This window comes from Dromiciops gliroides, chromosome 4, assembly GCF_019393635.1.
Source record: "Dromiciops gliroides isolate mDroGli1 chromosome 4, mDroGli1.pri, whole genome shotgun sequence".
NCBI lineage: Eukaryota > Metazoa > Chordata > Mammalia > Microbiotheria > Microbiotheriidae > Dromiciops > Dromiciops gliroides.
The window spans coordinates 103,049,213-103,075,317 of record NC_057864.1 but is presented as its reverse complement, the minus strand read 5'-3'; the positions used below and the strand labels follow the sequence as shown (position 1 = coordinate 103,075,317).

Here is a 26,105-nt window from a genome sequence, read left to right as displayed (position 1 = left end):
GTTCTCCTGCTTTCTCTCCCTCCCTTTCTCTCTCCCTCCCTCCCTTCTTTTCTCTCTGGTGCTATTCTGTGGGCTAATTGCTGACAGTGGGGCTATTGTTTGCACTGGGACACATGCACAAACTTGGCAGAGTTGGGACCTGGCACACCAAGAGCTCCTGCTGTTGCCTCCCCCATCTCCCTCTGCCTGGGGAGTAGGGGTAACAAGAGAGGGGAGATCTACTGGAGGAAGTGACCTGGGGATTAGAATCAAGAGCTCCTGGTCCTTCTATAATGGCTCATGTCTCTGTGAGGGGAAATGGAAGGGAAAGGCAGTGAGAATGGCTTGGATCAGGGCAGTGACAAAAAAATGAGGCATCAAGAATGCCCTTTGACCAGACTGTCCTGGCTGGAGGCTTGTTCCACTTGTCAGTGTGACCCTCGGGCTTTGGCCCAAGGCATAGCCTTCTGGATAGGGGCCCTCTTACACATCACCCTCCATCAGCACCCCCTCCCCTGCCCCCTTCATTTTCCATCCCAATACTTATGAACAGGCTGCATTCTTTCTCACCCTGTCTGATGACAGCTATGCTGTGGGGACATAGGCTTTGGTCCTCTAACTCCCCTCCCTTCTCCCTACCCTACCCTCCTCACAATTCTTGGGGTGGAAGTAGGAAGGAGGAACAGGCTCAGCTGAGGTAAGAGAGACTTGGAACCAGAGGACTTGGGAGCTGGAGAGGAGCCAGAGGTTTCCACTTGGTTCACTGCAGCCCTAAACAGCTGGTTTTTGCTTTCTTCCCCAAATAGTATCTACCAAAAAAAAATAATGTTTGTGTGTCGGAATCAGTGATTCATGAACTCTAGGTCTTAGTACTGTATTTATTAGGTTCTATTCTACCCATTGTTGGCTTTTATCTGGGGCCAGGCATGTCCAAAGTAGGTTTGTGTGGCCAGCCAGTTGCCTGAGGTGAAGAGTAGGGCTCATTCGTCCAGGGAACACCAAGTGGTCAAATGGATGCTGTGTCCGGTTTCTATCCCACCCCTGGCAATGCCTCCTACTGACAGCACTCCTGGGGAGCCCAGGCTGGCAGTCTGGGGTCCATCCTACCAGGCAGCAGCCAGCCAGGTAACAACACAATGGATAAAGTATTGGACTAGGAATTAGGGAGATCAAAACTCAAATTCTGCCTCAGAGTCCCTCTCTGACCCTAGGCAAGTTATCTGTCTTCTCTTAGTTTGTTTGCTCATCTAGAAAAATGGGAATAATGATAGCACCTACCTTACAGGGTTGTTGTGGGAATCAAAATGAGAAAACATATGTAAAATGCCTGCAATCCTTAAGAGGCTATGTAAATATAATTATTATCTAAGCCTGCCATTTCTGAGCCCAAACTGGGCAGGCATCTTGTCTATTCTGCCTCCCCAGAGCTTACACTCCTTATCTTCAATTCTGTTTGTTCTATAATAGGGTCTGAGCCAACCCTGAATCTATTTTATTTTCTTGGGCCCATTATCAGAAAGAGAAGACCCCAGAGTGGAAGTGGGATGGGAATGGGGAAACACGGATGAAAGGCCATTAAATCTAGACAATCTTTTCCCAAGGTGAGCTCCCGGTCCCGGTCTACTGCCAATGGCTATGAGCTGTTTGAAGTCTCAGAGGAGAGGGATGAGGAAGTCGCTGCATTTTGCCACATGCTGGATATGTAAGAGCACAAGGATGGGGTCAGGGATGGGCTTTGGTGGAGTAGTTATGATGGAAAGAATGGGCCACCTGTATCCAGATCTCCTCTGAGACCCCAGTCTACAGAGGCAGAATCTCCCCTTGAATAGGCACTTCAGACTGTGAAGTCACAGAAACTCTCATATTAAAAGATAATAGCTAGGGGGCAGCTTGGGGTGGCGCAGTGGATAAAGCACTGGCTTTGGATTCAGGAGGACCTGAGTTCAAAGCCAGCTTCAGACACTTGACACTTACTAGCTGTGTGACCTTGGGCAAGTTACTTAACCCTCATTGCCCCACCAAAAAACAAAACAAAACAAAACAAAAAGATAATAGTTGCACTTGAATGTTTAATTCCTGGCACGATCCTGATGGCACAGGGGACAAATGCACAACTATGGAGTTGAAGGTAAGAGTAATTTTGGAGCCAGCCAGTGAGGAACTGAATCCTCAAGTAATATATATTCACACAAACTCAATATAGAAAAAGAAAACCTAATAATCTAGTAATTAACAAACATTTTATTAAGGCCTTCCCAGGGGCTAGGCCATGTGCTGGGTGCTAGGGCTACAGAGGCAAAAATCAGTATCTGTCCTCAAAGATCTTACATCGTAATGAGGGAAACAACATCTGCATCCATAAATTGACACCCAGAAGGTACACAAAGGCTGAAGGTTGTCTTAGGAAGCAAATGCTAGCAACTGGAGAAACAGAATCTCCAAGGAAGCCAGTAACTTCACACGAAGTAGCAGCCCATATCTGTAGAGACTTCTTCCTCATCTTTGAAAAGCAGAAGAGTGTGGTGGATTGAGTGCTGACCTTTGAGCGAGGATGACATGGATTCAAATCGTGCCTCTGACACAGAGATGGGCAAATCACTTTACATCTCAATGTTCTAAGCAATTCTTTAAGGAATGAGTCAAAGCAGGTGCTTTGCTACATGGTTTGAGGGAGTTTCCCCACCTGGTATCAGTGAAATCACCGGTATAATCCCTATGCTTTTTCTGATTGTAGGCATATTTATATACATTTTTTTCTTCCTCATATATCCTTGGGTCTTCATGCAAAGCAGCTTGGAAAACCCTGGCTTAGGTAACCTGAGAGTCAGTGCCTATTAGGTTCCTATCTAGGTCCCTGATAATCATGCTGGAGAGCTGTGGGTATTATTTTGTGTCTGTGTGTGTGTTGGGGGAGATACTCTCCCCACAGGTTACCTCTTTGTGTCCTGAGATGTTGTTACAAAGAAAGGTACTTCCTCTTCCCTCTTGCCTCTAGTCTTCGGTCTGGCTCTGACATCCAGGACTATTCCCTCACTGGCTACGTCTGGAGTGCTGTCAACCCAAGCCCAGAGCACCTTGGTGCTGGGGTGAGCCTGAAGGTGACCGTGGTGTGTGAAGGCTTACGGGAGCCACTCACCTTTACCTGTGACTGTAAGTCAATCATTTGATGGCTGTGATCTCCAGTTAGGGCATCAGACAGGTTTGTCAGGTCCTTGCAATTGTATATGATGCTGATGATCTAAAGAGGACCCTTCAGGTGGGGAGCATAGGGTCAAGGACCCGAAGCTGCTTAGGGTGAGATGGCTGATGGATGGAGAAAGGAGAGGGAAGAGAGAAGAGAGGGAGCACAAGAGACCCCAGAGGGAGAGAATCCTAGACCAGATTGCTGTAGCTCCTCTTCCCTCTCTCCCACTTCTTTGCAGAGTGCACCCTTGGCTTTGCCTCATTGAAGCGTTTTGCGAGGGTGGAAAAAGAGGGTCTAAAGATCAAGCACAGTTCCAGAGGACTCATGATGAAGCATATTGCCCACCTCCTGACAGGAAGGTCATGGACTCAGTGCAGATTGAGACTTCCTAAGGCGGAAATCTGTTTTGATTGACTATGCATGTTTGTAAGAGTGGTTTGGGTTTGTTTGTTTTTTCTGAATTGGGTGAGGTCAGAGGAAAAGAAGGCAGTTTTCATTGATTCGAGAAAAAAAAAAGATTTGATTAAAAAGAAAAGAGAGGGTCCAAAGACCCTCTGGCTAGCTCTAGAACAAGGGATCTTAGACCAAGAGGAATCATGGACCTCCCAAACCATCTAGTCCTACCCTCTCATTTTACAAATGAGGAAACTGGGGTCTAGGAAGTGAAGGGACTTGTCCAAGGATGAAAAGGTAGTAAGTGTATGTCAGGTGTGAGTTCTCTAACAGGATTGTACAACCTGATCCCTTCCCAGAGATCTAAAACATTAAACTAGGCGTTCTGGGTTCAAGTTCTGGTCTTGCCTCTAAATTAGCTGAGTAACTTTGTGTAAGTCATTTGATTTTGGCGGGGGTGGGGGGGGTGGGGGGGTGGTAATGGTGGATAGAGGGTGGACAGGGCAATGATAGTTAAGTGTCTTGCCCAGGGTCACAGCGCTAGTAAGTGTCAAGTGTCTGAGGCCAGATTTGAACTCAGGTCCTCCTGAATCCAGGGCTGGTGTTTTATCTACTGCGCCACCTAGCTGCCCCCAAGTCATTTGATTGCTGCTGGTCTCAGTTTCCTCTTCTGTAAAATAATTAGGCTGGCCCAAACGATCTCTAAGATTCCTTCCAGCTCTGAATTCTATGATTCTGTGAGATGAAAGGATCAGGTAAGGCAGCAGAGGTACAGTGGAAAGAAAGAACATTGACCTTGAAGTCAGGACAACTGGTCCTAACTTTACTGCAACCTTGCTGTACAAACTTCTTTTTTTTTAATGCAGCTGGTTAGCATTTCCATTCATTGGATGTAATTTCCCCCAAAAAAATTATTATTTATTTTTAACATTCTTTTTTTAAAAATTTCAAGTTCCAAAACCCCTCCCTCCTTTCCCTCCCTTACCCATTGAGAAGGCAAACAAGGTAATAACAATTATATATGTGAAATCTTGCAAAATGTATTACCATATTAGCCATGTTGCAAAAAAAAAATTGAGAAAAATAAAGTGGAAATATGATGCTTCAGTCTCCACTCAGAGTTCATCAGTTCTCTCTCTAGAGGTGGTTCGCTTTTTCATCATGAGTCCTTTGGAATTATCTTGGATCAATGTCATGATCAGAGTAGCTAAGTCTTTCACGAGTGATCATTGTTACAATATTGCTTTCACTGTGTACAATGTTCTCCTGCTTCTGCTCACTTTACTTTGTATCAGTTCATATCCTGCTCATCATTTCTTATAGCACAATAGTATTCCATCAGAATTATATACCACGGGGCAGCTAGGTGGCACAGTGGATAGAGCACTGGCCCTAGAGTCAGGAATACCTGAGTTCAAATCCAGCCTCAGACACTTGACACTTACTAGCTGTGTGACCCTGGGCAAGTCACTTAACCCCCATTGCCTCACTTAAAAAAAAAAAAAGAATTATATACCACAACTTTCTCAACTATTCCCTAATCGAAGGATGTCTTCACTGTACAACCTTAGTCAAAGCATTTCACTACCAGGGGCAATCTTTCATCTGTTTAATGAGGAAGCTGGAGTAAGTGATTTCTAAGGTGCCTTCCAATTGTGAAAATCTAAAAGCTCCAAAGCCAAACTCTGTTTGGCTGCCTCTTTTACTGGTTAGCAACAGTCAGCTGGCAGAAACTAGGTTGAAATGAAGAAGTGAATGAAAAGGCATTTATTTCTTTTTTTTAATAATAAAAGTATTTTATTATTTTCTCGTTACATGTAGAGATAGTTTTCAACATTTGTTTTTATAAGATTTCTAGTTCCAAATTTTTCTCCCTTCTCCCTTCTCTTCCCCCTCCCCAAGACAGTGAGCAATCTGATATTGGTTATATATATATGTACAATCACATTATACATATTTCTGCATTAGTCATGCTGTGAAAGAAGAATCAGAGCAAAGGGGGGAAACAAAAAGGCATTTATTTCAATGTTTACTATGTAGATATAATTTACTGGGTAATTTACTATGTACATGTAAATGCCAGCCTTTCCCATAGTGCCTGGTATACCAATACAAAAAGAAAGATATCCCTGCCCTCAAGAAGCTTGCATTCTAGTAGTGGAAGCATCTAAAGGAGTGGTATCCAGGGAGGGGTTTTTTGAACTGGGAAGGTGGAAATAGATGAGGCTGGCACAGCAGAAAACTGAAGACTTGTGTGACCCTATTCTCTCCTCCTCCACTCTCTTTAGGTTCTTCCACAGTGGACTTACTCATTTACCAGACGCTGTGCTACACACACGATGAATTAAGGGATGTGGACGTGGGTGACTTTGTGCTCAAGCTGTGTGGGTTGGAGGAATTCCTTCAGAAGTGAGTGATCTATCGGCGTCCTGCTTGGTTGAAGAAGGGGTCAGGGAATGTGGATGTGGGTGCGTGGGGAGACCTGGGTGGCAGAACATAGCTGGGGCAAGTGAGGAATGACAGTTAGCTTCCATCACTTATTAAGTGCCTCCTGTGTTTCTGGTGCTGTGCTCAGGGCTTCCCCATCATGCAGGCCCTTTGAGCCACGTCTCACTCACTGTACAATCTCTGGCCTCAGGCAGAGCTGGCACAATGTGTTGGCTAAATCTGAAGGATCTGGAAGCCTGGGCTGGGCAAACATTAAGCCTTGTGTTCCCAAACCCATGGAAATAGAGAAGCAATGGGTGTGGCAACATCTCTTATTTGGGTATGAGATTCCCTGCCCTGAATTGGCTATGGAGTCTTTGCAGCCAGGACTGAGGCCAAGGACTCCTGAGGGATTGGGTTTAAGTGTCCATATGGGATAGGGGGAGAAATTTTTCCTCTCCATGTTACTATCCCTCTCTTTCCACCACCACAAAACTTCTCCTTCCCATACAGAGCTAGGTGACACAAGAGATAAAATGTTGGACTCAGATTCAGAAAGACCTGGTTGTTCAGTTTTTGTTTCAGACACATAAGCTGTATGACCCTGAACAAGTAACCTCGCTCAGCCTCAGTTTCTTCACCTGTTAAACAGGAATAATAATAATAGCACCTACTTCCCAGGGTTGTTAAAGTGCTATGCAAACCTCGAAACTCTAGATGAATGCTAGCTATTTTTATTGGATGGCCTGGAGTCAGGAAGATGAGTCTTCTTGAGTTTAAATCTGGCCTCTGGTACTTACTAGCTGTGTGACCCTGGGCAAGTCACTTAGCCCTCATCTGTCCAATGAGCTGGAGAAGGAAATGGCAAACCACTCCAGTATCTTTGCCAAGAAAACCCCATTGGGTCATGAAGATTCAGACACAACTGGAAAATGACCCAAGATTATTATTATCATTGTCATTGTGGTGTAGATGGGATATCTTCATCATTGGGGTCTATCACTAGCTAAGTTTTATCATATACTTTCTTTTTCAAGCTTTTTAAATTTCATTAAATATTTTCCAATTACATGTAAGAAAAAAATTTTAAACAGATTTGAGTTCCAAATTCTCGTTCTTCCTTCCACCCCTCCCCTCCCCCCTTGAGCAGGCAAGCTCCATGATATCATATTGATGCTACAGTATCATATACTTAGCCTCCCTGCCGGAGACAATGTGATCTGGATCTAATAAAACAATTCTATTCCCTGATTCTCTCCGGGCTTTGGCTTTCCTTGGCCAGGGAGCAGGGAAACCGTGGAGGGCAATCGGTCACTCAGAAGCAATTTATTAAATGCTTACCTCGGGCCAGCCACTGATCAGGGAGGCAGATTGGGGATGGGAAAGGGGGTTAGTCTCTCAACCTGCAATTAGTAAGCATCGCCTGTGTGCTAAGCACTATGGTAGATGCTGGAGATATAGAGACAGGCAAAAAACAAGGGGATCATGGTCTAATGGGGGAGGAAAATATGCAAACAGATAGGTACAAACAAGATGCGTACAGGATAAATTGGGGATAAATCTCAGAGGAATGCCAATAGAAAAGGAGGAGTGAGGGAAGGTATGTGGGGCTGGGGAGGGGAGAAGAGGAAGGTTGGGTATGTTTACAATCTCAGTTTATATGCAAATCTACCTCTTCCCCCAAGACTACTTTCTCCTGTAAGCAGTTTCATTTTTATGGTCCATAGTTCAAGACTGGCAGATTGGAAGAGAGCAAGATTGGGGAGCAGGTGGCATTCAGAGGGCTTGAAGTCATCCCACTTCCATTTTTCTCTCTCACAAAAAGAGCTAGTAACAGCAAAGATTGTTCTTGTGACTGGCATCCAGGGTGGGCCCCCAGGCCCGGGACCACTGTAGTGCACCTACACCTAACTTTGCCCTCCCTGGGCCTCTTGTTCCTATCCCTGAAGTACAGGGGACATTAAAGGGGGTCAGAAGTATCAGATGTTTTTAAACTGGAGAAGCTTGAAAGGAGACTCGGAGTCCCTTTCACTCCCATGGGGTATAGCCCTCCTCTTCCCCGGGGAAGGCACTGCCCCTCCCTCAGGCCCTGGGGGCCAAAAGCATGGAATCAACCCAGAAAAAAAGGAACGGATTGGGGATTGGTACTGAGAAGGTAATCAGGTTCTTGACCTTCAGCCAAGGAGATCTGGATTAAATAGATTCAGTCTCTGGACTATATCCAGGTCTCTTCCCATGGTGGCCTCTGCCACAGCCACTTTTCTGCCTGGCTCCCTGTTGCGATGCTAGGTCTGGAGTGAAATAATGACTACCTAGAAGGCTGAGCATTTGTTCAGGATGTGGGCCAGGCCACTGGACAGAACAGTGCCCAGGGAGATGCCTTGGGCTCCTGCAGTCCCATCTTCCTGGGAAGAACTGATTCTGGGGGTTGTGGGTGTTTGGCTGGCCTACAGGGGGAAATGGGGACATGGGGGGAAATGGGGAGCAGACGGAAGAACCAGGGCTCAAGCAGCCCTGAATCCTAGCCCCACCCCCTTTAGCTGCTACCTTCCAGGATGCAGGAACTCCAAGATAAGAACTTGGAGCCTAGACCTGGAGGAGGAGGGCTGGGTTTCCTGCTCCCCACCTCCCTCTTCTCCCCACCTTCCTTCCTTCCTTCCTCCCAGGACACTCCCCTCCTTGCAGGAGGCCTGCCTTTCTATCTTGCTTTGGCTCTGGGCTAATCACAGAAGATTCAGGAATAACTGCCTCTGAGACTCCAGGTCTTTCAAGATCACTGTCACTTTTGGATATTGTGAACTTCAAGGTCCTAGCTGGGTCTATGTGGGTTTCTGACCTTGGACCCACCCATGTTATTTCTTTACCTCTAGGCCCTTCCCCACCCCCACCTCTAGTCAGGGTTTCCAGATGTATTGAGGAAGGAAATCCCCTTCCCCCCTCTGTTATCCAGCTGTTGAGATCAGCTGAACTGGAGGCCGAGATAGGGTTATTTTTCTCCCTTCCCCCGACCTTTTTCTCTACCCTGCCACTGACCCGTCACCTCCTTCCACGGAGAGGGAGGGCAGGCAGGACTGGGGCGTGGTGAGGAGGGAGATGTCAGAGCCTGATTTCCCGGGCACCCGTCATAGTTACAGCTGCAGCTGCAAACTCGGGATAACCTTCCTCACTGGAGGAAAGAGTTAGGAGAAGGGGGAGGCTTCTGGATGTATAGCAGGAAAGAGGTGGAGGTGGGAGTTTTGGAGGAAGTCTGCTGTGTTTGCTCCATTAGTCATGAATTGGGCAGGATTCCCCAGAGAGTAACATGCTTTTTGATTGGCCTATGGCTTAGGGCAGGGAAGACAAGCTTCTAACTTGGTGATCTTGCTTTATTGGGCCCCAAAGTTCCTGGGCTGTGTTTACAGTGATTAGGCCATAAAGCCTGTGGCATGGTCTGGGGGGATAGGACTGTGGTGCTGAACACCAAGACCCCCTTCAATCTCTGTGTTTCCCCTTCCCAGCGCTTCCAAGTACCACAGGGTTTGGGGAGGGACCAGACTCCCTCTCTATAACTCCCTGTGCCCTCGGCTCTTCTTAGCCTCCTATGTCTACCCTGATGAATGAACAAACAAAGACTATGCAGATAAGTGTTGCTATTTGTCCTTCCTTCTCAAAGAGGGCCATGACATCCAGAAGTGATGTTGTGACTTGCAATGAATTGGATTTAAATGAAGGAGGGCTGTGCAAGGTCACCAACCTTACTCTCTTCTCCAGAGCCATCTGAGTCCAGTGGCAAGATATACATCAGGATGACTGGAGATGGCCTCAGATGTTTGAGGCACTCGGGGTTAAGTGACTTGCTCAGGGTCACACAACCTAGTAAGTGTCAAGTGTCTGAAGCCGAATTTGAACTCAGGTCCTCTTGACTCCGGGGCCGGTGCTCTATCCCTGTACCACCTAGCATTACACCAAGGAAATGAAATTGTAGGGCTGTACAAACCAAGGCTTCCATGCATTTTAGCAGGACTGTGAGAATCAGGTGGATGTTTAGACAAAAAGATCTGGTTCTCAGTGGCTAGCCCTTTCCCTTACTCAAAAATTATTTCATATTTACTTTTATATATTTTTGTATTTGCTTCTCTGTCTGTTTGTTATACCCCCCCCCATCCCCCATATCAGAATGTAAACTCCCGGAGGAAAAACTGCTTTTGTCTTTGTTTTCTTAGTGCTCATAGTGGTGGGTAGCACTTAGTAGGTGCTTAATAACTACCTGTTCAATTAAATTGAAAAAAAGACCTCCATTTCCCTTTTTCCAAACTGCTATGACATTTTCCAGGGACCAAGATGAGGGTAAACAGAAGCTTCCTTACCTGGCTCTTTTTTTCTCTCCCCAAGCCAAGGGTATTATATAGCTTCCTCTGCCATTGAAGTCTTTTTTGAGGAGGCATTCCACTCCATTTGCTAATTGATGGTTTTGAGGCATCTAGGTAACATTGTAGCAGCTAGGTGGCCTTGTAGATATAGTGCTAGGCCAGAAGTTTAGGAAGACCAGAGTTCAAATCCAGCCTCAGATACTTCCTAGTTATGTGACCCTGAGCAAGTCACTTAACCACTGTCTGCCTCAGTTGTGAAATGGTGATTGTGATAGCACTTACCTCCTAATGTTGTTGTGAGGATCAAATGATTTAATATCTATAAAGAGACTACTGTTGTTCCCTTCCCTTTCCTTCCCTCCACCTCACCAGTAAACATGCCCTGGGAAGCCATGAGTACATTCAGCAGTGTCGAAAATTTGACACTGACATCCGGCTACAGCTGATGAAGCGCAAGGACGTTCGGACCGACTTGGCACGGACTGTGAGTGTGCAGTGGGGAGGGAACTGGGGTAGGGAAAGGTGTTTGACGAGTGTGCAGACTTGGGTGGAGGGGTGCAGGGGTGATGAGGGGCCATGTGGAGGGAGAGTGGGCTAGGGTTACTGCCTAAAGATGGGGACCCTGCCTATCCCACTCAGATGAACGATGACCAGAGCCCATCCACCTTGAACCACTATATCCACCTTCAAGAGAGGCCTGTCAAACAGACCATCAGCAGGTGAGAGCGGGCGGACTCCGGGGAAGAGCTGATATGGGAGAAGATGGAGCAGTTTAAGACACCTCTGCTCCCCATTCATCATGCCCTATGTGCAAAGCAATGTGGTAGGCCTCGGAGGAAATAAGACCTGCTCCCTATCCTTATGGATCTTACAGTCTCTTGGTTAACTCCCTCCAAACTAGAGGAGGCTCTGGCATTAGCGCTGAATTGGATTGTGGAGGAAGGAGCACCCCCTCCAAGATTTATTAGAGCTGCATTCACTCCTTGTGTCTTCTGTGCCTCCCACACCTCCCCTCCAGTGTCTTTGCCCACTGGCTTCTCTTCCTTTGCTACTCCCTTCTCTGGCTGATTAATGGAGTTGGGGGATGGGGAGGTGGCTTGTCTTCCTTCTGTCTTCATGGGACTGAGGGGAGGGGGGAGGAATTTCAAAGCCAGAAGAATTTGGGGATTGTGTGGTACAAACTCTCCCAACCCTCCTCCCCTTCCCCCGAGCCCTGGGAATTGTAGAACTCTGTTGAGGAGAGGGAAGAATAGATCCTTCTACTTACCGTGTCTACCCTGATCTTTGCTATTTCTCTCCATCCCCTTCCCCCCAAAATCCCCAGGCAGGCCCTGAGTCTTCTCTTTGACACCTTCCATAATGAAGTGGATGCTTTCCTTCTGGCTGAGGTGCGTCTGTGGAGGTTCTGGATGGGGCTAGGGGATCATCTCTCCTCCCAGTCTGTGTTCCTAGGGCACCTGAAAGCTCTAGCATTCTAGATTCCCTAGGATTTGGAGTTATCCTTCTGAGGGGGCCAGGTTGGGGCGGAGACCCCCTCAGTTCAGAGTTGGGGGATCTTCTTTACAGTTAGAATAGCTAGAATTCGCAGTTGACATAGACAAGACCAGAATTCTTCTGCCTGCCTAGAATTTTGCTCGTCACTGGTAATTGTCCAGGGGAATGAGAAAGTGGCCTTAAAGAAATGACATTCAAAAAAACGAAAGAAAGAAAGAAATGACATTCCTGTCTCTTAGTCATCAGGCAATCACTGAGTGCCTATCCCTTACTTTCTTCATCTATACAAATGAGAGAGTTACTTAAACATATAATAACAATAGTTAGAATTTATATAGTGCTTTACAATTTGCAAATGTCTTTTACATTCAGATATACAGGGTAGGTCAAAAGTCATGAGGGGGTTTCAGTATTTAATAACTCTTATTTTTTGCTTTTAATTTGCAATACCAGAGCATTATGTACAGTATATATAGGAAATGAATTTACATTATGTGTGAAAAATCAAATCTTGTAAATGGAGAAAAATTAAGAAAAAATAAGTTTCAAAAAGTTATTAAAACATTGTGACTTTTCGCCTATCCTGTGTAATAATAGTAATGATGATGATAATTATAACAACAACATTTATATAATACTTTAAGGTTGCAAAGCAACTTCCATGTACTATCTCATGTGATCCTCACAGAAACCCTGTGAGGTAGGTTCCATTATTATGCCCATTTTATGGAGGAGAAAACTGAGGCAGGATTTAAACCTAGATCTTTCTTATTCCAAGCCTAGCACTCTATCTACTACACCACCATAGCTGCCCCAGCTATTATGGTAGGCATAATGTAGTTTGACCTCATATTTTCAGCAAGCCAATGCGAATGTCTAATCCTCATTTTCCTTATCTGTAAAATGGGAACAATGATATTTGCTCTACTGATCTTATAGCATTGTGGGGAAACCACTTAAAGCCTGAGCATCCTAAGGAAATGTGTGAACTAAAGGAGAAGAACCACAGAATGTGTTTGTCTTGCTCATGAGGCTGGTGATTTAGACAGGTAACTAGCTTGTCTAGAGTACAGACTTATGAGGAATGTTGTAGGTAATAAAGTTGAATGAAGTTGGAATAAGTGCTAGAATTGCAGTCACAAGACCTGGGTTCCAATGCCAGTTCAGATACTCAATTATCTGTGTTAACATAGGGAAATCACTTATCCTCTCTGTGCCTCAATTTCCTCATATGTAAAATGAAAAATGTTGTCGTTGAGTCATGTCTGACTTATTATGAAACCATTTGGGGTTTTCTTAGTAAAGATACTAGAGTGGTCAGCCGTTTCCTTTTCCAGAGCATTTTACAGATGAGGAAACCGAGGATTAAGTCACAGGATTAAGTGACTTGCCCAGGGTCACACAGCTAGTAACTGTCTACGGTCATATTTGAACTCAGGCCCTCTTGAATCTAGGCCTGGAGCTTTATCTACTGTGCCACCTAGCTGCCCTAACATGAAAGAGAATATGCACCATCTTCTACTTAAAACCTTTCCTGAGCCCCATAGCTATGAGTGCTCTTCCTTTCAAACCATCCTATGAACATGTTATGGATTTTGTAACATATACACATAATATGCATATAGACATATTTAGACATAAATGTACATATCCCTCCCTTCTTCCCTTACTTAACATATATGTGTATTGTGTGCAATACATATATAACTGCATAGACAATACATACCTGTATGACACATGTGTGCATACACGCACGTGCACATACATGTGTATATATGTGTGTGCATTATATGGGCAGTTTGGTGGCAGGGACCTGGAGTTAAGAAGACCTGAGTTTAAATCCAGCCTCCGGCATTTATTAGCTGTGTGACCCTGGGCAAGTCACTAAACCCTGTTTGCCTCAGTTTCCTCATCTGTAAAACAAGCTGGAGAAGGAAATGGCAAACCACTCCAAGAGAACCCCAAATGGGGTCACAAAGAGTCAGACACAACTGAAATGATATAGATATTCCTATACCCACATAACATACACATGTTTTATCTTTACACATACATCACAGATATTTATATAGATACACACATACACTTCTGGTTTGAATTATTGAAAACACTGCTTAAACCTTAAAGGGGTCTATAAATGGAAGATGATTAGAAGGCTTGGAATGGTTTTAATAAGCTGGTCCTATTCATGTTCCCCTCCTACCTGATTTCCCTAGAAATTTGTCACCTCAAAGAGCTGGGAAGGGGAACCCCCTAAATGCATTTGCTTGGTATAAACTGGCAATTGCTTTCTCTGAGCTGAGGAATATTGGGTGGGGTCGCCCTGAAGTGGGTTTTGGGGTAAGTAGGCATGGGCAATTCCAAAGTGATGGGCTGGAGAGGATTGATATACTTGGCTGAATGATGTCTGAAAATAATTTGCAGGCATCCCTGGCATGGCCTGATGACCTGAAAGTTGTCTGCCTCCTTTTCAAGTCAGCTTCTTTCTTGGAACTAAGGGAATGGGGTGGAGTGGGGAAGGAAGGGGAGGTGTCTGGCCTTCAAGTCTGCCAGCTTCCCTGTGTTGCTTCTTACAGGGGGATTTCCCGCTGAAGGCTGACAGGGTGGTCCAGTCTGTCAAAGCCATCTGCAACGCCTTGGCTGATGTGGAGTCCCCAGAGATCACCAATGCCCTCAACCAGCTGCCCCCTTGTCCATCTCGAATGCAACCCAAAATTCAGAAGGTAAAGGCACGGATTGGGGAGAGAGGGACTGATGGGAACTGGGGGAACTCTTCCTCCATATCCAGGATGACTAGATGCCTATTTTTAAGAGTACCTCTCCCGCCTCAAACGCTTCATTTCCACGTCCCAGGAATTCTTGAAGGGCAGCAAATTGCCGTTCTTGTTGGAGGGTGAGAACAGGACTACTCACTGCTCCACTATTCACCAGGCAGTGCCCAGCCCCTTTCCAGTAGGGTTCCTGCAGGGTCAGGGCAGGACACTAACACAGGAAACAAAGCCTGTCCTTGAAGAAAGGGATGCTTTACATGTTTGTACTCTTGATAACAATTCTTTCTCCAGAGCCATAGGCTCCTCCCACCCTCCCTGCCCCACATCTCCAACGATTGATTAACTTATCCCTCTCTCCTACTCTTCTTCCCTTCTTTTTACTGTGTATGTTCCACCCTGTAGCATAAAGCCCCACTTCAGAGTAGGGGACAGGGCTATCCCCTATGCGGTGGGCTTTGGTCAGCTTGGGATCACAGGCTCAGCTAGGGCACGTAGGCATCTGTGCCTTCTCAGTGCCAGGGGGCCCGAGGATACCCTCCATCCTGGAAATTTGACGGTCACTTTTGGGAACGTTGACAATCATCCTTGAAAGATTCGCTCCCCTCCCTCACGCCTCACTCCGAGCTTGTCTGTCCATCTTTTCAATCTCTCCAGACTCTCTATTTTTGCTTCTTCCTGAGCAACCACTGTTCTTCAGATGATCACATCTGGTGGCAGCTGGGGGTGCCTGGGAAGGCTTTGCCTCTCAGCTGTGGCAGGAAGGGCCGAGGCACTGAAATGAGCCTTCTCTCTTCCCCAACAGGATCCAAATGTCCTGGCCGTGAGGGAAAACCGAGGTAATAGACCTGGCTGCAAGTTTTTTCCATCTGCCTCTCAGGAGAAAGCACCCTTACCTAGCTTGTCTTCCCCTGCTCCCTTTCCCAGTTTATTCAATTGTGTGTGTGTGTGTGTGCGCGCGCACGCGCGCGCACATGTGCCATGCTGGTGTATACATATTTTCCAGTATGAAGTCTGAGTACAGCTGGTCAGCACATTTTCCTCCATAAACTCTTTGCTCATAATTTGTACTCGTTATTCCTGGTGGTGTCCCTGGGAGGCATTGATAGGGTGGAGTAGAGGATGGTGAGACTGAGTAGTTATTGCCTCGCTTCCAGATGGGAAAACTCACACTTGGGAGAGGATGGTTGTTTCCTGGGCAGCTCGGCTTGGCTTAGAACACCTCCACCCCCACAGCCAAGTTTCCATTGTAGCAGTCCAGTCCTCTCCGAGGTTCTACCATTGTGCTTTAGGCAGTATTCAGGAAGACTTTACTATCTTCCCCCCCTTTCCCCCCAATCAGCCCCAATTATACATGCACAAGAACCAACCAATATCCCGTTTGTTCCTCTGTGGGTTTCCTAGATCATCCTAACCTGAGGGATGTCATGGTAAGCAGGCCCTTGGGGGTATGTGTGTGGAGGGGGGAGTGGGTCAGGACTCATTTCTTTTCTCCCCCTTTCACAGAGAAGGTAGTGGAGGCATTGACGGCGGCCATCCTGGACCTGGTGGAACTCTATTGCAATACATTCAATGCTGACTTTCAGACAGTAGTTCCTGGCAACCAGAAGCATGAGCTGGTCCAGGAGGCCTGCCTCCTTTCTGGGCCCCTGGCCTTCACAGTTTATGCCACTCACAGAATTCCTATCACCTGGGCTACCAGGTGAGCCTCAGGGCTGGGCAACCTCAATGAGGAAGCAGTGTGAAGAACAGTGTGTCTGGAATCAGAGGACCTCAATTTAAAGCCAAGCTAATTCATCCTACCTATATGACCTTGGACAAGTCACTTACCCATCCTAGACATTGATTTCCTCATTTGTTTTTACAAGAGGGTTGGACTAGTCACCCTCTGAGGTCTCTTCTAGCTTCAGTTCTATGGTCATATGAATGTTGATTGGGTTGGTTTCAGATAGAAAAGGAGTTGACAGAATCGATTTCCCATCTCTTCTCAGCATTCCCTGCCTGAAGGTGCCCACCTTACTGCTGGGCTGAAAGATCTCCTGTAGACTGCATGGGGTTGTGTAAAGAGAGTCCTGGGCCTGGAGTCAAGGGTTGGGGGGGGGTGGAGTCTGAGTCTGAATCCTGATTCTATATGTGACCATGGGCTAGTCACGTAAACCTCTCTGGCTCCCTATTTTCTCCTCTTAAAATGAGGATCCAGTGGAGTGTTTTATCTCTTAGGACCATAGATTTAGCATTGGAGAGACTTCAGGGATCCTATGGTCTAACCATATTTTACATGGGGGGAAACTGAGACTCAGAGATTATGCTGGAGCACGGTCTCTTGCTGTTTGTAGCTTGTGCACTGTCACAAAAGTAGTGGCAGAGGTGGCATTCCAACATAGGTCCCCTGACTCCAGATTCTGTGTTCTGTAAATGGCCTAATGCTAAATACAAGTGAATTGTTGGTAATTATGGAGAAACTTTGAACCCCAGGGGGCAGCTGGAGTGGCCTGGGAACTCCAAGGGAAGAGGAAAAAGATGACCAGAGTGGAACTGGTGAGCTAGAGTTAGGAAAAGGGGCCTCAGAGTGCACATGCTGCCATCCATCCCCTTTCTCTGGAGTGTGTGCAGGCATCCCAGCCCCCTCCCAATTCTGGGCCCGAGGGAGAGACTGTGACAGATGGCCGGTTCCCAGATAGAGTGCTTGCCCCATGGCCAATGGCTGTACTTCCCAGCAGAGACACAATGGGGAGGGGGGAGGGAGGTAGGAGATGACCCTTTGTCTGGGGTTTCTAGGCCTGTGGGGGTGGGAGGAGGGGGATATGCAGTTGATAATCCTCCATTCCTCTTCTGGAGCCAGGGTGGGTGAGTGGGGGACCCGAGGAGAAGTGGGGGAGTTGTACTAGGCTGTGGAGTAGTCTGTGGACTCCACCCCGCCCCTTCCCTCCCCTTCATCCCCACCCCTAGCCCTTCCCTTTGTTCCCTACTTAATGTATTCCTCTGGGCGATTGGTTGGGAACAAAGGAGGCAGCCTGGGAAATCAGGGCCTTCTCTGACCCCTCCTGTCACTAGGCACCTGTCATGAGCCACAGGGACCCCCATGTGTTGGCATTCATGGCGGCATATGTCGCTCTTCCTTTCCCCCCCTCCCCCTCGCACAGACAGGGCATGCCTGCTTAGTTTGGGGAGAATAGAGAAAGAGCAGACTTGGACATTAAGGACCTTGCTTGTGGGGCCAGAAAGAAGGCAACCCTGCCCCACCCCTCACAAAGTAAAAGGTTGGAGGTCACTTCTCCCAGAGAGACTTTCCCATTGGCTCTCCCTGCTGCCCATGGGGGTTCCTGGCTTCCCCTAGGGTTTGACAGAAGTTGAACTAGGGAGTGTGACCGCTGGAACAGCAGCTAGGTCGGGAGGCCTCTGTTCATCTACTTGTTCCCACATGTAGCTTTCGGACTAGAATCGGGGTGAAAGAAGGTGGCGGTGGGGAAGTGAGTGGGGTTGTGGTTGGGGTAGGAGGCATGGCGCCCTCATCCGATCCCTCTGTGTCTGCCCTTTCCTAGCTATGAAGACTTCTACCTCTCCTGCTCCCTCAGTCACGGTGGCAAGGAGCTCTGTAGTCCTCTGCAGACCCGCAAGGCTCACTTCTACAAGTACCTCTTCCACCTCATCATTTGGGACCAACAGTAAGCCACCCTCTACCTCCTCAGTGCCCAGGCTCAAGTGACCTGCTCAGCGTTTGAGCCAGAAAGTGGCCATTGGGTCAATCAACTGGGAGGGGGGTGTTCGGGACCCAGTTTCTGATAGCCCCTAAAAAACTAGAGTACAGGGGCTCCTGGCTCACACTGCACTGTCCTTTGCTGGAACCTCGCCCTTCTGTCCCACCCACAACCCTAAAGGAGGGGGTGTAGATTGGCAGCCCCTGAACACTCTTGCTGGTGGGGTTTATAGGACAGAGCAGTGAGCTGGTGAGGGATAGAGGAGTATTGTTGAGAAATGTTGCTTTAGTTAGCCCAGATAGTTTAGGGGTTCTTAACCTTTTCTGTGTCATGGACTCCTTTGGCAGCCTGCTTTTTATGCATAAAATACATGAGATCAGTGGATAGAGCACAGGCCCTGAAGTCAGGAGGACCTGAGTTCAAATCCAGCCTCAGACACTTGACACTTACTAGCTGTGTGACCCTGGGCAAGTCACTTAACCCCCAATTGCCCCCCAAAAAAAAAAAGGAATTATAAAGAACCTATTGGTGTAGTAAAATAGCAATAACAGCAGCTGACATTTCCCTAGATCTTGAAGCTTTGACAGCACTTTGGATAGATTATATCTCATTTGATCCTCATGACTCTGAGGCCTGTACCCTGTGTATATCATTCCCATTTTACAGAGAAGGACACTGAGACCAAGAGAGGTAAAGTGACTTGCCCATGGTTTCATAACCAGTGTCAGAGAGCCTGCTTGATTTCAGGTCTTCTTGACAGTACAAGTCCAAAACTTTTACTAATAGTAAGACAACATGCAGAAGATCTGGGTTCTGCTCCATGCTCTGCTACTTGACTGGCTGTGACTGTGAGGCAATTCATTAAAACTTTCCAAGCCTCAGTTTCCTCATCTGTAATATAAGGCTAATAGGGGGCAGCTGGGTGGCACAGTAGATAAAGCACTGGCCCTGGAGTCAAGAGGACCTGAGTTCAAATCCAGCCTCAGACACTTGACATTTACTAGATGTGTGACCCTGGGCAAGTCACTTAACCCCCATTGCCCTGCAAAAAAACCCAAAAAACAAAAAACAACAACTATCTATCTATCTATCTATCTATCTATCTATCTATCTATCTATCTATCTATCTATCTATCTATCTATCTATCTATCTATCTACATATGGCTAATATTTGCCTGCCTGCCTCACCAGTGGTTGTGAGAATCAAAGGAGATCATATCTACGACATCACTTTGAAATAGAATTGTGCAAACACAAGGTAGATTTTTCATTATCTTCTGTCTGGCAATAAGTTTTCATTTTTGTTATCCTTGCTAGTGGCAATAATGTCAGCTTATATAAGTTCTTTAAGGTTTACAAAGTGCTTTCCCTACAACTACCCCTTGAGACAGGTAGGCAGATTAGCAGATAAGACTGATCTGTGAATCTGAGGCTTCTAGTGGATCTCTGTTTTGGTAAAATGTCTGTTTTCTGCTCTACCCAGCTCCAAGAAAACCACAGTTTAGGAAAATCTCTAATTTGCTGCCTGCCCTGCCCCTCACTCATCCCAGTCAATTTAATTAAGCCAATATTTATTCTTGACTCTCTTTTTTCTTTTTTTTGTGGGACAATGAGGGTTAAGTGACTTGCCTAGGGTCACACAGCTAGTAAGTATCTGAGGCCAAATTTGAACTCAGGTCCTCCTGAATCCAGGACCAGTGCTTTATCCACTGTGCCATCTAGCTGCCCCCTAAACTAATATTTATTAAAGGCTTATTACCATGCATGCTCCATGGGTTGGAGTCCTTAAGAGTTTAAATTAAAGACCCCAACCCTTACCTTTCAGGGATCACATAAATAGAACCGATTATGAAGATGTTTTGAGGTAGCCAGCTATTTCCAGAATCATATAAGTGGATTATTATCAGAGAAGACTTCCTGTAAGGAATAGGATATGGTAGGCAGGACTAGGGAGAGGGTATTCCAGGCATCGGGGTAGGCTGTATCAGCCCTAGTGGTTATCCTTACAGCAGCACCCCCTCCTCCCAACTAGGTAGGGGCTGCAGGTCCACCTGGTACTAATACTTGGTGGGTAAAAAAGAGAGTAACAGAGAGTACTTCAGGATTGAGCACAAGAAGTGTCAGGTGGCAGGTCTCAGTGCATGACCTGGCCTTGAGATTCCTTCCCCTTCTCCCTTATTAAGCCGGAAGGAGGCATAGGAACTGGCCCCATGGGGTGGAGAGACAGTTGGGGGAGATGGGTCACACCAGTCCTCGATTTCCTTTGATGCTGGGTCACCTGACCCTGCCTCCTGTTGCCAAAATAGGGGGATCAACCAATTCTCAAAATAGTCCAACAGCCGGGCATTGCTGCTCCCAGCCAAGCCCCAGGCTGGCATGTTCCCTGGCTGGTGGAGAGGGGACTAATTATAGTCATAGAGGCCCCCTAAGGTAAGGGAAGCTGGGACACAGTGGTGTTGTCACAGTCCCTGGAGGGAGCAGATCTTTGTTCCACATGGAGGTCTCCCTGAAGGAGATAGGGAAGTGGGGCTTCCCTGTGGTGTTTGATATGGGGAAAGGCCATTTGTTATGGGACTATTCTCTAATGGGTAATTCTGCCAGTGCCCTTTGGCTATGAATCTGCCTGGCCCAAGGCCGGGAGGGTGTGACTGTGGACTTTGGCCCAGAGGCGACTTGGAAGGTAAAGTAGGTCCTCCCCACCCCATTCCTCATGCTGAGTTGGAGGTGGGGTGGGGGAGTGGGGAGGGGACTACCCCATGATCTGGATCTGGGGAATGGGATATCCAGAAATTTGGCCAGCTGTCTTGTTTTCCATCCCCTGGGGGCGGGGCTTGGGAAGCACCCTAGCACCTTAAGGGGGGCTCTTTGGCTTTCAGAACTTAGTGTATGGGAGGATGTGGCTACAAAGAAGAGTTGGGGGGTTTTAGGACAAGTTCTGAGTTCCTGCATTTGGTCTGTTTTGAAGATTCTGCCAATTCTAGAGGCCAGCTTCTTTCTGGAGCACCTATCTGTGCCCTTAAAGAATAGGAACAAACTGAAAGGTTCTAAAAGACTTCTTTGGATGTTTTATGGAGGAAAAGGAATCCTGTGTGCGGCATCACCCCCTGAGTTCGATTTTCCTTCCCTTTAGGATCTGCTTCCCTGTTCAGATCAACCGGCTGCCCCGGGAGACGTTGCTGAGTGCCACTCTCTATGCTGTGCCCATCCCACCACCAGGCAGCTCTTCTGAGGCCAATAAACAACGACGGGTGCCTGAAGCCTTAGGCTGGGTCACCACACCCCTCTTCAACTTTAGACAGTAGGTATACTTCACCAGGCCACAGGCAGTGGAACTGAAGCTGCCTGCCTAGCCTTGGAATCTGGGGAGATGGACCTAACTATGGAGTCGTCTGACACTTTCTGCTGACCCCTCCTTCTCTTTTCCTCCTGGCCTCTGTACAGAGCACGACCCAGGACATTTGGGGGAGATCAAAGAAAGGAGAAACAAGACAAAATAAAACAGAAAAGCCAGAGATACACACACACACACACCTCTATGATACAAATAGTAGCACCCAGGCAGAGTAATAGACACTTGTGTTTTGGGGCAAAAGGAAGGGACCATTGATACTGGATCCATTAAGGCACTCAGACCTAGGTGAACTTAGTCTAAGACCTCATGGGGGAGGATATTTTTTTGAAGGATGGAAGAAAAGTCCTTGACTTGTTGGAGAGCAGAGAGTGGGGCGATAGTGGTCCAGAGGTGGTAGAGAGCAGATGATGATGAGGGTTTATGTGACATGTAGATTTGCTTGGCCCAGTCTCTTTCACGGGCTCACCCCATCATGACTGCTTCTACTTAGGGTGTTGACCTGTGGCCGGAAGCTTCTGGGTCTGTGGCCAGCGACTCAAGACAATCCCAGTACCCGTTGGAGTGCACCTAACTTCCACCAACCTGACAGTGTCATCCTTCAGGTGAGCCTTGGTCCTCTCCACTCATCCTGGATCTCCCAGAGGCAGCTTTCATATTGGGGATCCTGCTAGATGTGGAGATACCAATGAACTTATACTCTTGGAAAAGCAGAATGGTGGGGATGGAGATAGCAGGTGGGGTGGGGCAGTGGGTACCATTGTGATGAAGGTAGCCAGGGAAATGTGGTTGGGGATGAGAGTAGGAGGATAGGGGCAGTCCTGTCCTCTTGGAGGTCAGTTTTGATTCCAAGGCCTTCAGAAGCTGGGATCTGAGACTCCTTAAAAACAATCTAATTCCTACTCAGTCTCCTTTGTATTAAGTCTTTCCTACCATTCTCCACTGCCCCACCCCCAGGCCCTTCCCTTATAAATTATCTTGAATTTACACTGTATATATTTTATATGTTTGGTGTCATTTACAGTCATCTCTCCCATTAGAATATATGCTCCTAGGGAGCAGCTAGGTGGCGCAGTGGATAAAGCACTGACCCTGGATTCAGGAGGAACTGAGTTTAAATCTGGCCTCAGATACTTGACACTTACTAGCTGTGTGACCCTGGACAAGTCACTTAACCTTCATTGCCCAAAGAAAAAAGAAAGAATATACGCTCCTGGAGGGCAGGGAAGATGTTTTTGCCTTTCTTAGGATTCCCAGCCCATAATGCAGTCCCTAACACAGAATAAGCCCTTAGTAAATGCTTGCTGACTGACTGATTGACCTCAAAAGCTTCCATAAATCTAAATTCCACCTCTGAGAAGCAATGTAGGACATTCTCCATCTTCCCACTCCTACCATATTCACTCAGCTGATTTAGTTGGATTGAGGTCTTCTTTGGGGGCAGGAGAAAGACCATGCATAAGCCCCAAGACCTGGTTGGGTGGGTTTTCATCTTCCCTCTTCCAGAAAGGTAAATTGATTCAGTTATTCATTCATTAGATATCGATCATCTAATGGCATGTGATAGCAAATATTTGTTAAGCATCTCCTATGTGTCAGGCACTGTGCTAAGCATTGGAGGGTCCAAAAAAAGCTAAAAGATAGTCCCTGTTCTTAAGGTGCTCATGATCTAATGGGGGAGACAACATGCAGTCAATCATGTAGATACAGACTCTATACAGGATAAATTGGAGCTAATCAATAGAGAGAAGGCACTAGAATTAAGGGGGATCAGGAAAGGCTTCCTGTAGAAGGTGGAATCTTCTCTGGAACTTGAAGGAAGCCAGGTAAGATAGCAGGGGGGAGAGTGAGAAGTCAGAGTTTCCAGGGCTGGATGAATCGCTGTTGCCTAGTTCGCACTCATCACCTCTCTGTTCCCTCCCCTGCCTTCCCTCACCCCACTCCTCCAGATTGACTTCCCCACCTCAGCCTTCGACATTAAGTTCACCAGCCCCCCTGGAGCAGAGTTCAGCCCTCAGTACGAGTTTAGAAGCCTTGGAGGGGAAGACCAGCAAAGGCTCAAGGACATCATGCAGAAAGAGTCATTATACTGGTGAGGTCCCTGACATCTGACCCCACCTGCCACTGCCCAGCCAGGCACTGAGCCCTGCCTGTGTTACCAACCTCAGCCTCCTCCCATATCCCATACCAGCTCCAGGGTCCAGCCTTCTTGCTTTTGTATGTCCAAGAGAACTGAGGGGGTGCCTTAAAACCCCTGTTGAATTGAATTTGGTGGGTGGGGGCTGAGCAGGGATTATTTTGAGTGGGAGAGGGGGTTTCATCTAGAAAATAGGGTCCTCAGACTTTATCTTTGGGTATAGCTCTAAGAGGGCAGCTAAGTGCTGCTATGGATAGAGCAATGAGCCTGGATCCAGAAAGACTCATCATCCGAAATTCAAATCTGGCCTTAGACACTTACTGGTTTTGTGACCCTGGGTAAGTCACTTAACACTGTTCACCTCAGTGTGCTTATCTGTAAAATGAGCTGGATAAGGAAATGGCAAACCACTCCAGTATCTTGCCAGGAAGATCCTAGATGGGGTCACAAAGAGTCTGAAATGACTAAAGATCAACAATTCTACAAAGAGCAGAAAAGCCTGGGATAGAAAGTTAGACTGAAAATCTCCATCCCCTCCCTTAGTCACTGGCCCAGAGTTCTTTCAGACTAGGTTTACTTTCCTCAGGGTATGTAGGAGATTAGGTGGCTTTCACAGGTGGACTCCCATCCCAGAGGTCACATTGCTACCTTCACTTGCTTTACACTTAGGATAACTTTCTCTCTGTCTCTCTGTCTCTGTCTGTCTGTCTGTCTGTCTGTCTGTCTGCCTGTCTGTCTGTCTGTCTGTCTCTCTCTCTCTCTCTGTCTCCCTGTCTCTCTGTCTCCCCTCCCTTTTCCTCCAAACACACAGACATTACCATTTGTGGATTTCTGTGGGTTATATCACTCTAAAGGATCCGGTGCTTATTTGAGACCAGTTTCAGCTATGCCATAGGCTTTCTCACCATAGGCTGGGATGGGGCTTGGAGAAGAGGGGAAGAGACTCTGATGCTCTTTGATCTCCCTCCCAGAAAGATGCTTCTTTCATGCCAGCATTGGGAGCCATTTGCCCCAGCCTGGCTTCTCTGGCTTCTCAGTCCAGCCTGAGCAGAGGGTGACTACAGACCCTCATTCGCTGCCCCTCCCCCTCAGCCCTGATGCAGCTGACTCTTCAATTCATTAGAGCAAGCAGTTTTCACTTTTCCCATTAGACACCTGATGTCACCCCATCCAGAGGGAGATAGAGAGATGGTTCAGGAAGTTGTCCATCCTATTAAATAGCCGTGTACACCCATACCCATACACATTCAGCCCAAGGGGGTGGATGCTGCCCTCTGGTGGCTACATGGGGAATGATACCAGATATCTCTTGAGAAAGAATGTTTTCCAGGGAACCTCCCCCCACCGTCCACCCAAGGAGGAACCTGGCTCTTGGTTCATTTGGCTACATCTTGGTGCTTGGAGCTTGGTACCTAAGTCTTAGATTGCCCTGAGTTGGAATGGGAATAATATTAAAGTCAAAATGTCTTGAAATCATATAAAAAAGAAATGAGCCAAATTTCTTGGCTAGATCTTCATCCCTCTAGAGGACTCAGTCTTCTTGTTGCCCTGCCTTACCTACCACAGGCTCACAGATGCTGACCGGAAGAGGGTGTGGGAGAAGCGTTACTACTGCCACTCGGAGGTGAGCTCCCTGCCTCTGGTGCTGGCCAGTGCCCCCAGCTGGGAGTGGGCTTGCCTGCCCGACATCTATGCCCTTCTGAAGCAATGGACCCATATGAACCACCAGGATGCCCTGGGACTCCTGCATGCCACGTGAGTGTGACCTGCACTGTCTTCCCGAACTGCATATCCTTCCAGATCCCAGGGCCCCCATGATGCTGCCTCCCTGGAGTGACCCAAGGTAGTTCTGGGAATAATTCTGAAGCAGGTGAAGTTTATGCTTTCCTTATGCCAGGAACCTCCTCTAACTTCTCAGCTCCCTGGATCTCCTCCAGATGGTTGGCATCTCCTCTTCCAAGACTGTATGCCCTAGCAAATACCCATTCTATGGAATTTTCTTCTTCTTCTTCTTCTTCTTCTTCTTCTTCTTCTTCTTCTTCTTCTTCTCCTCCTCCTCCTCCTTCTCCTCCTTCTCCTTCTCCTCCTCCTCTTCCTCCTCCTCCTTCTCCTCCTCCTTCTCCTCCTCCTCCTTCTCCTCTTCCTCCTCCTCCTTCTCCTCCTCCTTCTCCTCCTCCTCTTCCTTTTCCTTCTTCACTTATCTGTCCCTGATTTTGTTCTCTTGGTGCCTTTTGAAGTTACAGGTTTGCTACCATCTGATGACTAATTACAGGATCACAGAATTCCAGCAGTGGAAGCCATCTAGACTAATCCATATCCAAAAAAA

General features: G+C 47.1%; 1 protein-coding gene across 4 annotated transcripts in view; it reads left to right on the top strand.

Annotated features, from left to right (window-relative positions):
- PIK3C2B (phosphatidylinositol-4-phosphate 3-kinase catalytic subunit type 2 beta) overlaps positions 1-26,105 on the top strand; it is an 85,868-nt gene that overhangs the window by 30,642 nt on the left and 29,121 nt on the right. For all 4 annotated transcript variants that reach the window (XM_044002813.1, XM_044002814.1, XM_044002812.1 and 1 more), the window contains 14 exons: positions 1,581-1,681; positions 2,975-3,129; positions 5,845-5,965; positions 10,705-10,816; positions 10,972-11,051; positions 11,657-11,720; positions 14,403-14,549; positions 15,400-15,433; positions 16,101-16,296; positions 18,137-18,259; positions 21,424-21,591; positions 22,136-22,247; positions 23,592-23,734; positions 25,346-25,534. In XM_044002813.1, the coding sequence (XP_043858748.1) occupies positions 1,581-1,681; positions 2,975-3,129; positions 5,845-5,965; positions 10,705-10,816; positions 10,972-11,051; positions 11,657-11,720; positions 14,403-14,549; positions 15,400-15,433; positions 16,101-16,296; positions 18,137-18,259; positions 21,424-21,591; positions 22,136-22,247; positions 23,592-23,734; positions 25,346-25,534 (1,745 nt within the window). The remainder of the gene's footprint in view (positions 1-1,580; positions 1,682-2,974; positions 3,130-5,844; positions 5,966-10,704; positions 10,817-10,971; positions 11,052-11,656; positions 11,721-14,402; positions 14,550-15,399; positions 15,434-16,100; positions 16,297-18,136; positions 18,260-21,423; positions 21,592-22,135; positions 22,248-23,591; positions 23,735-25,345; positions 25,535-26,105) is intronic.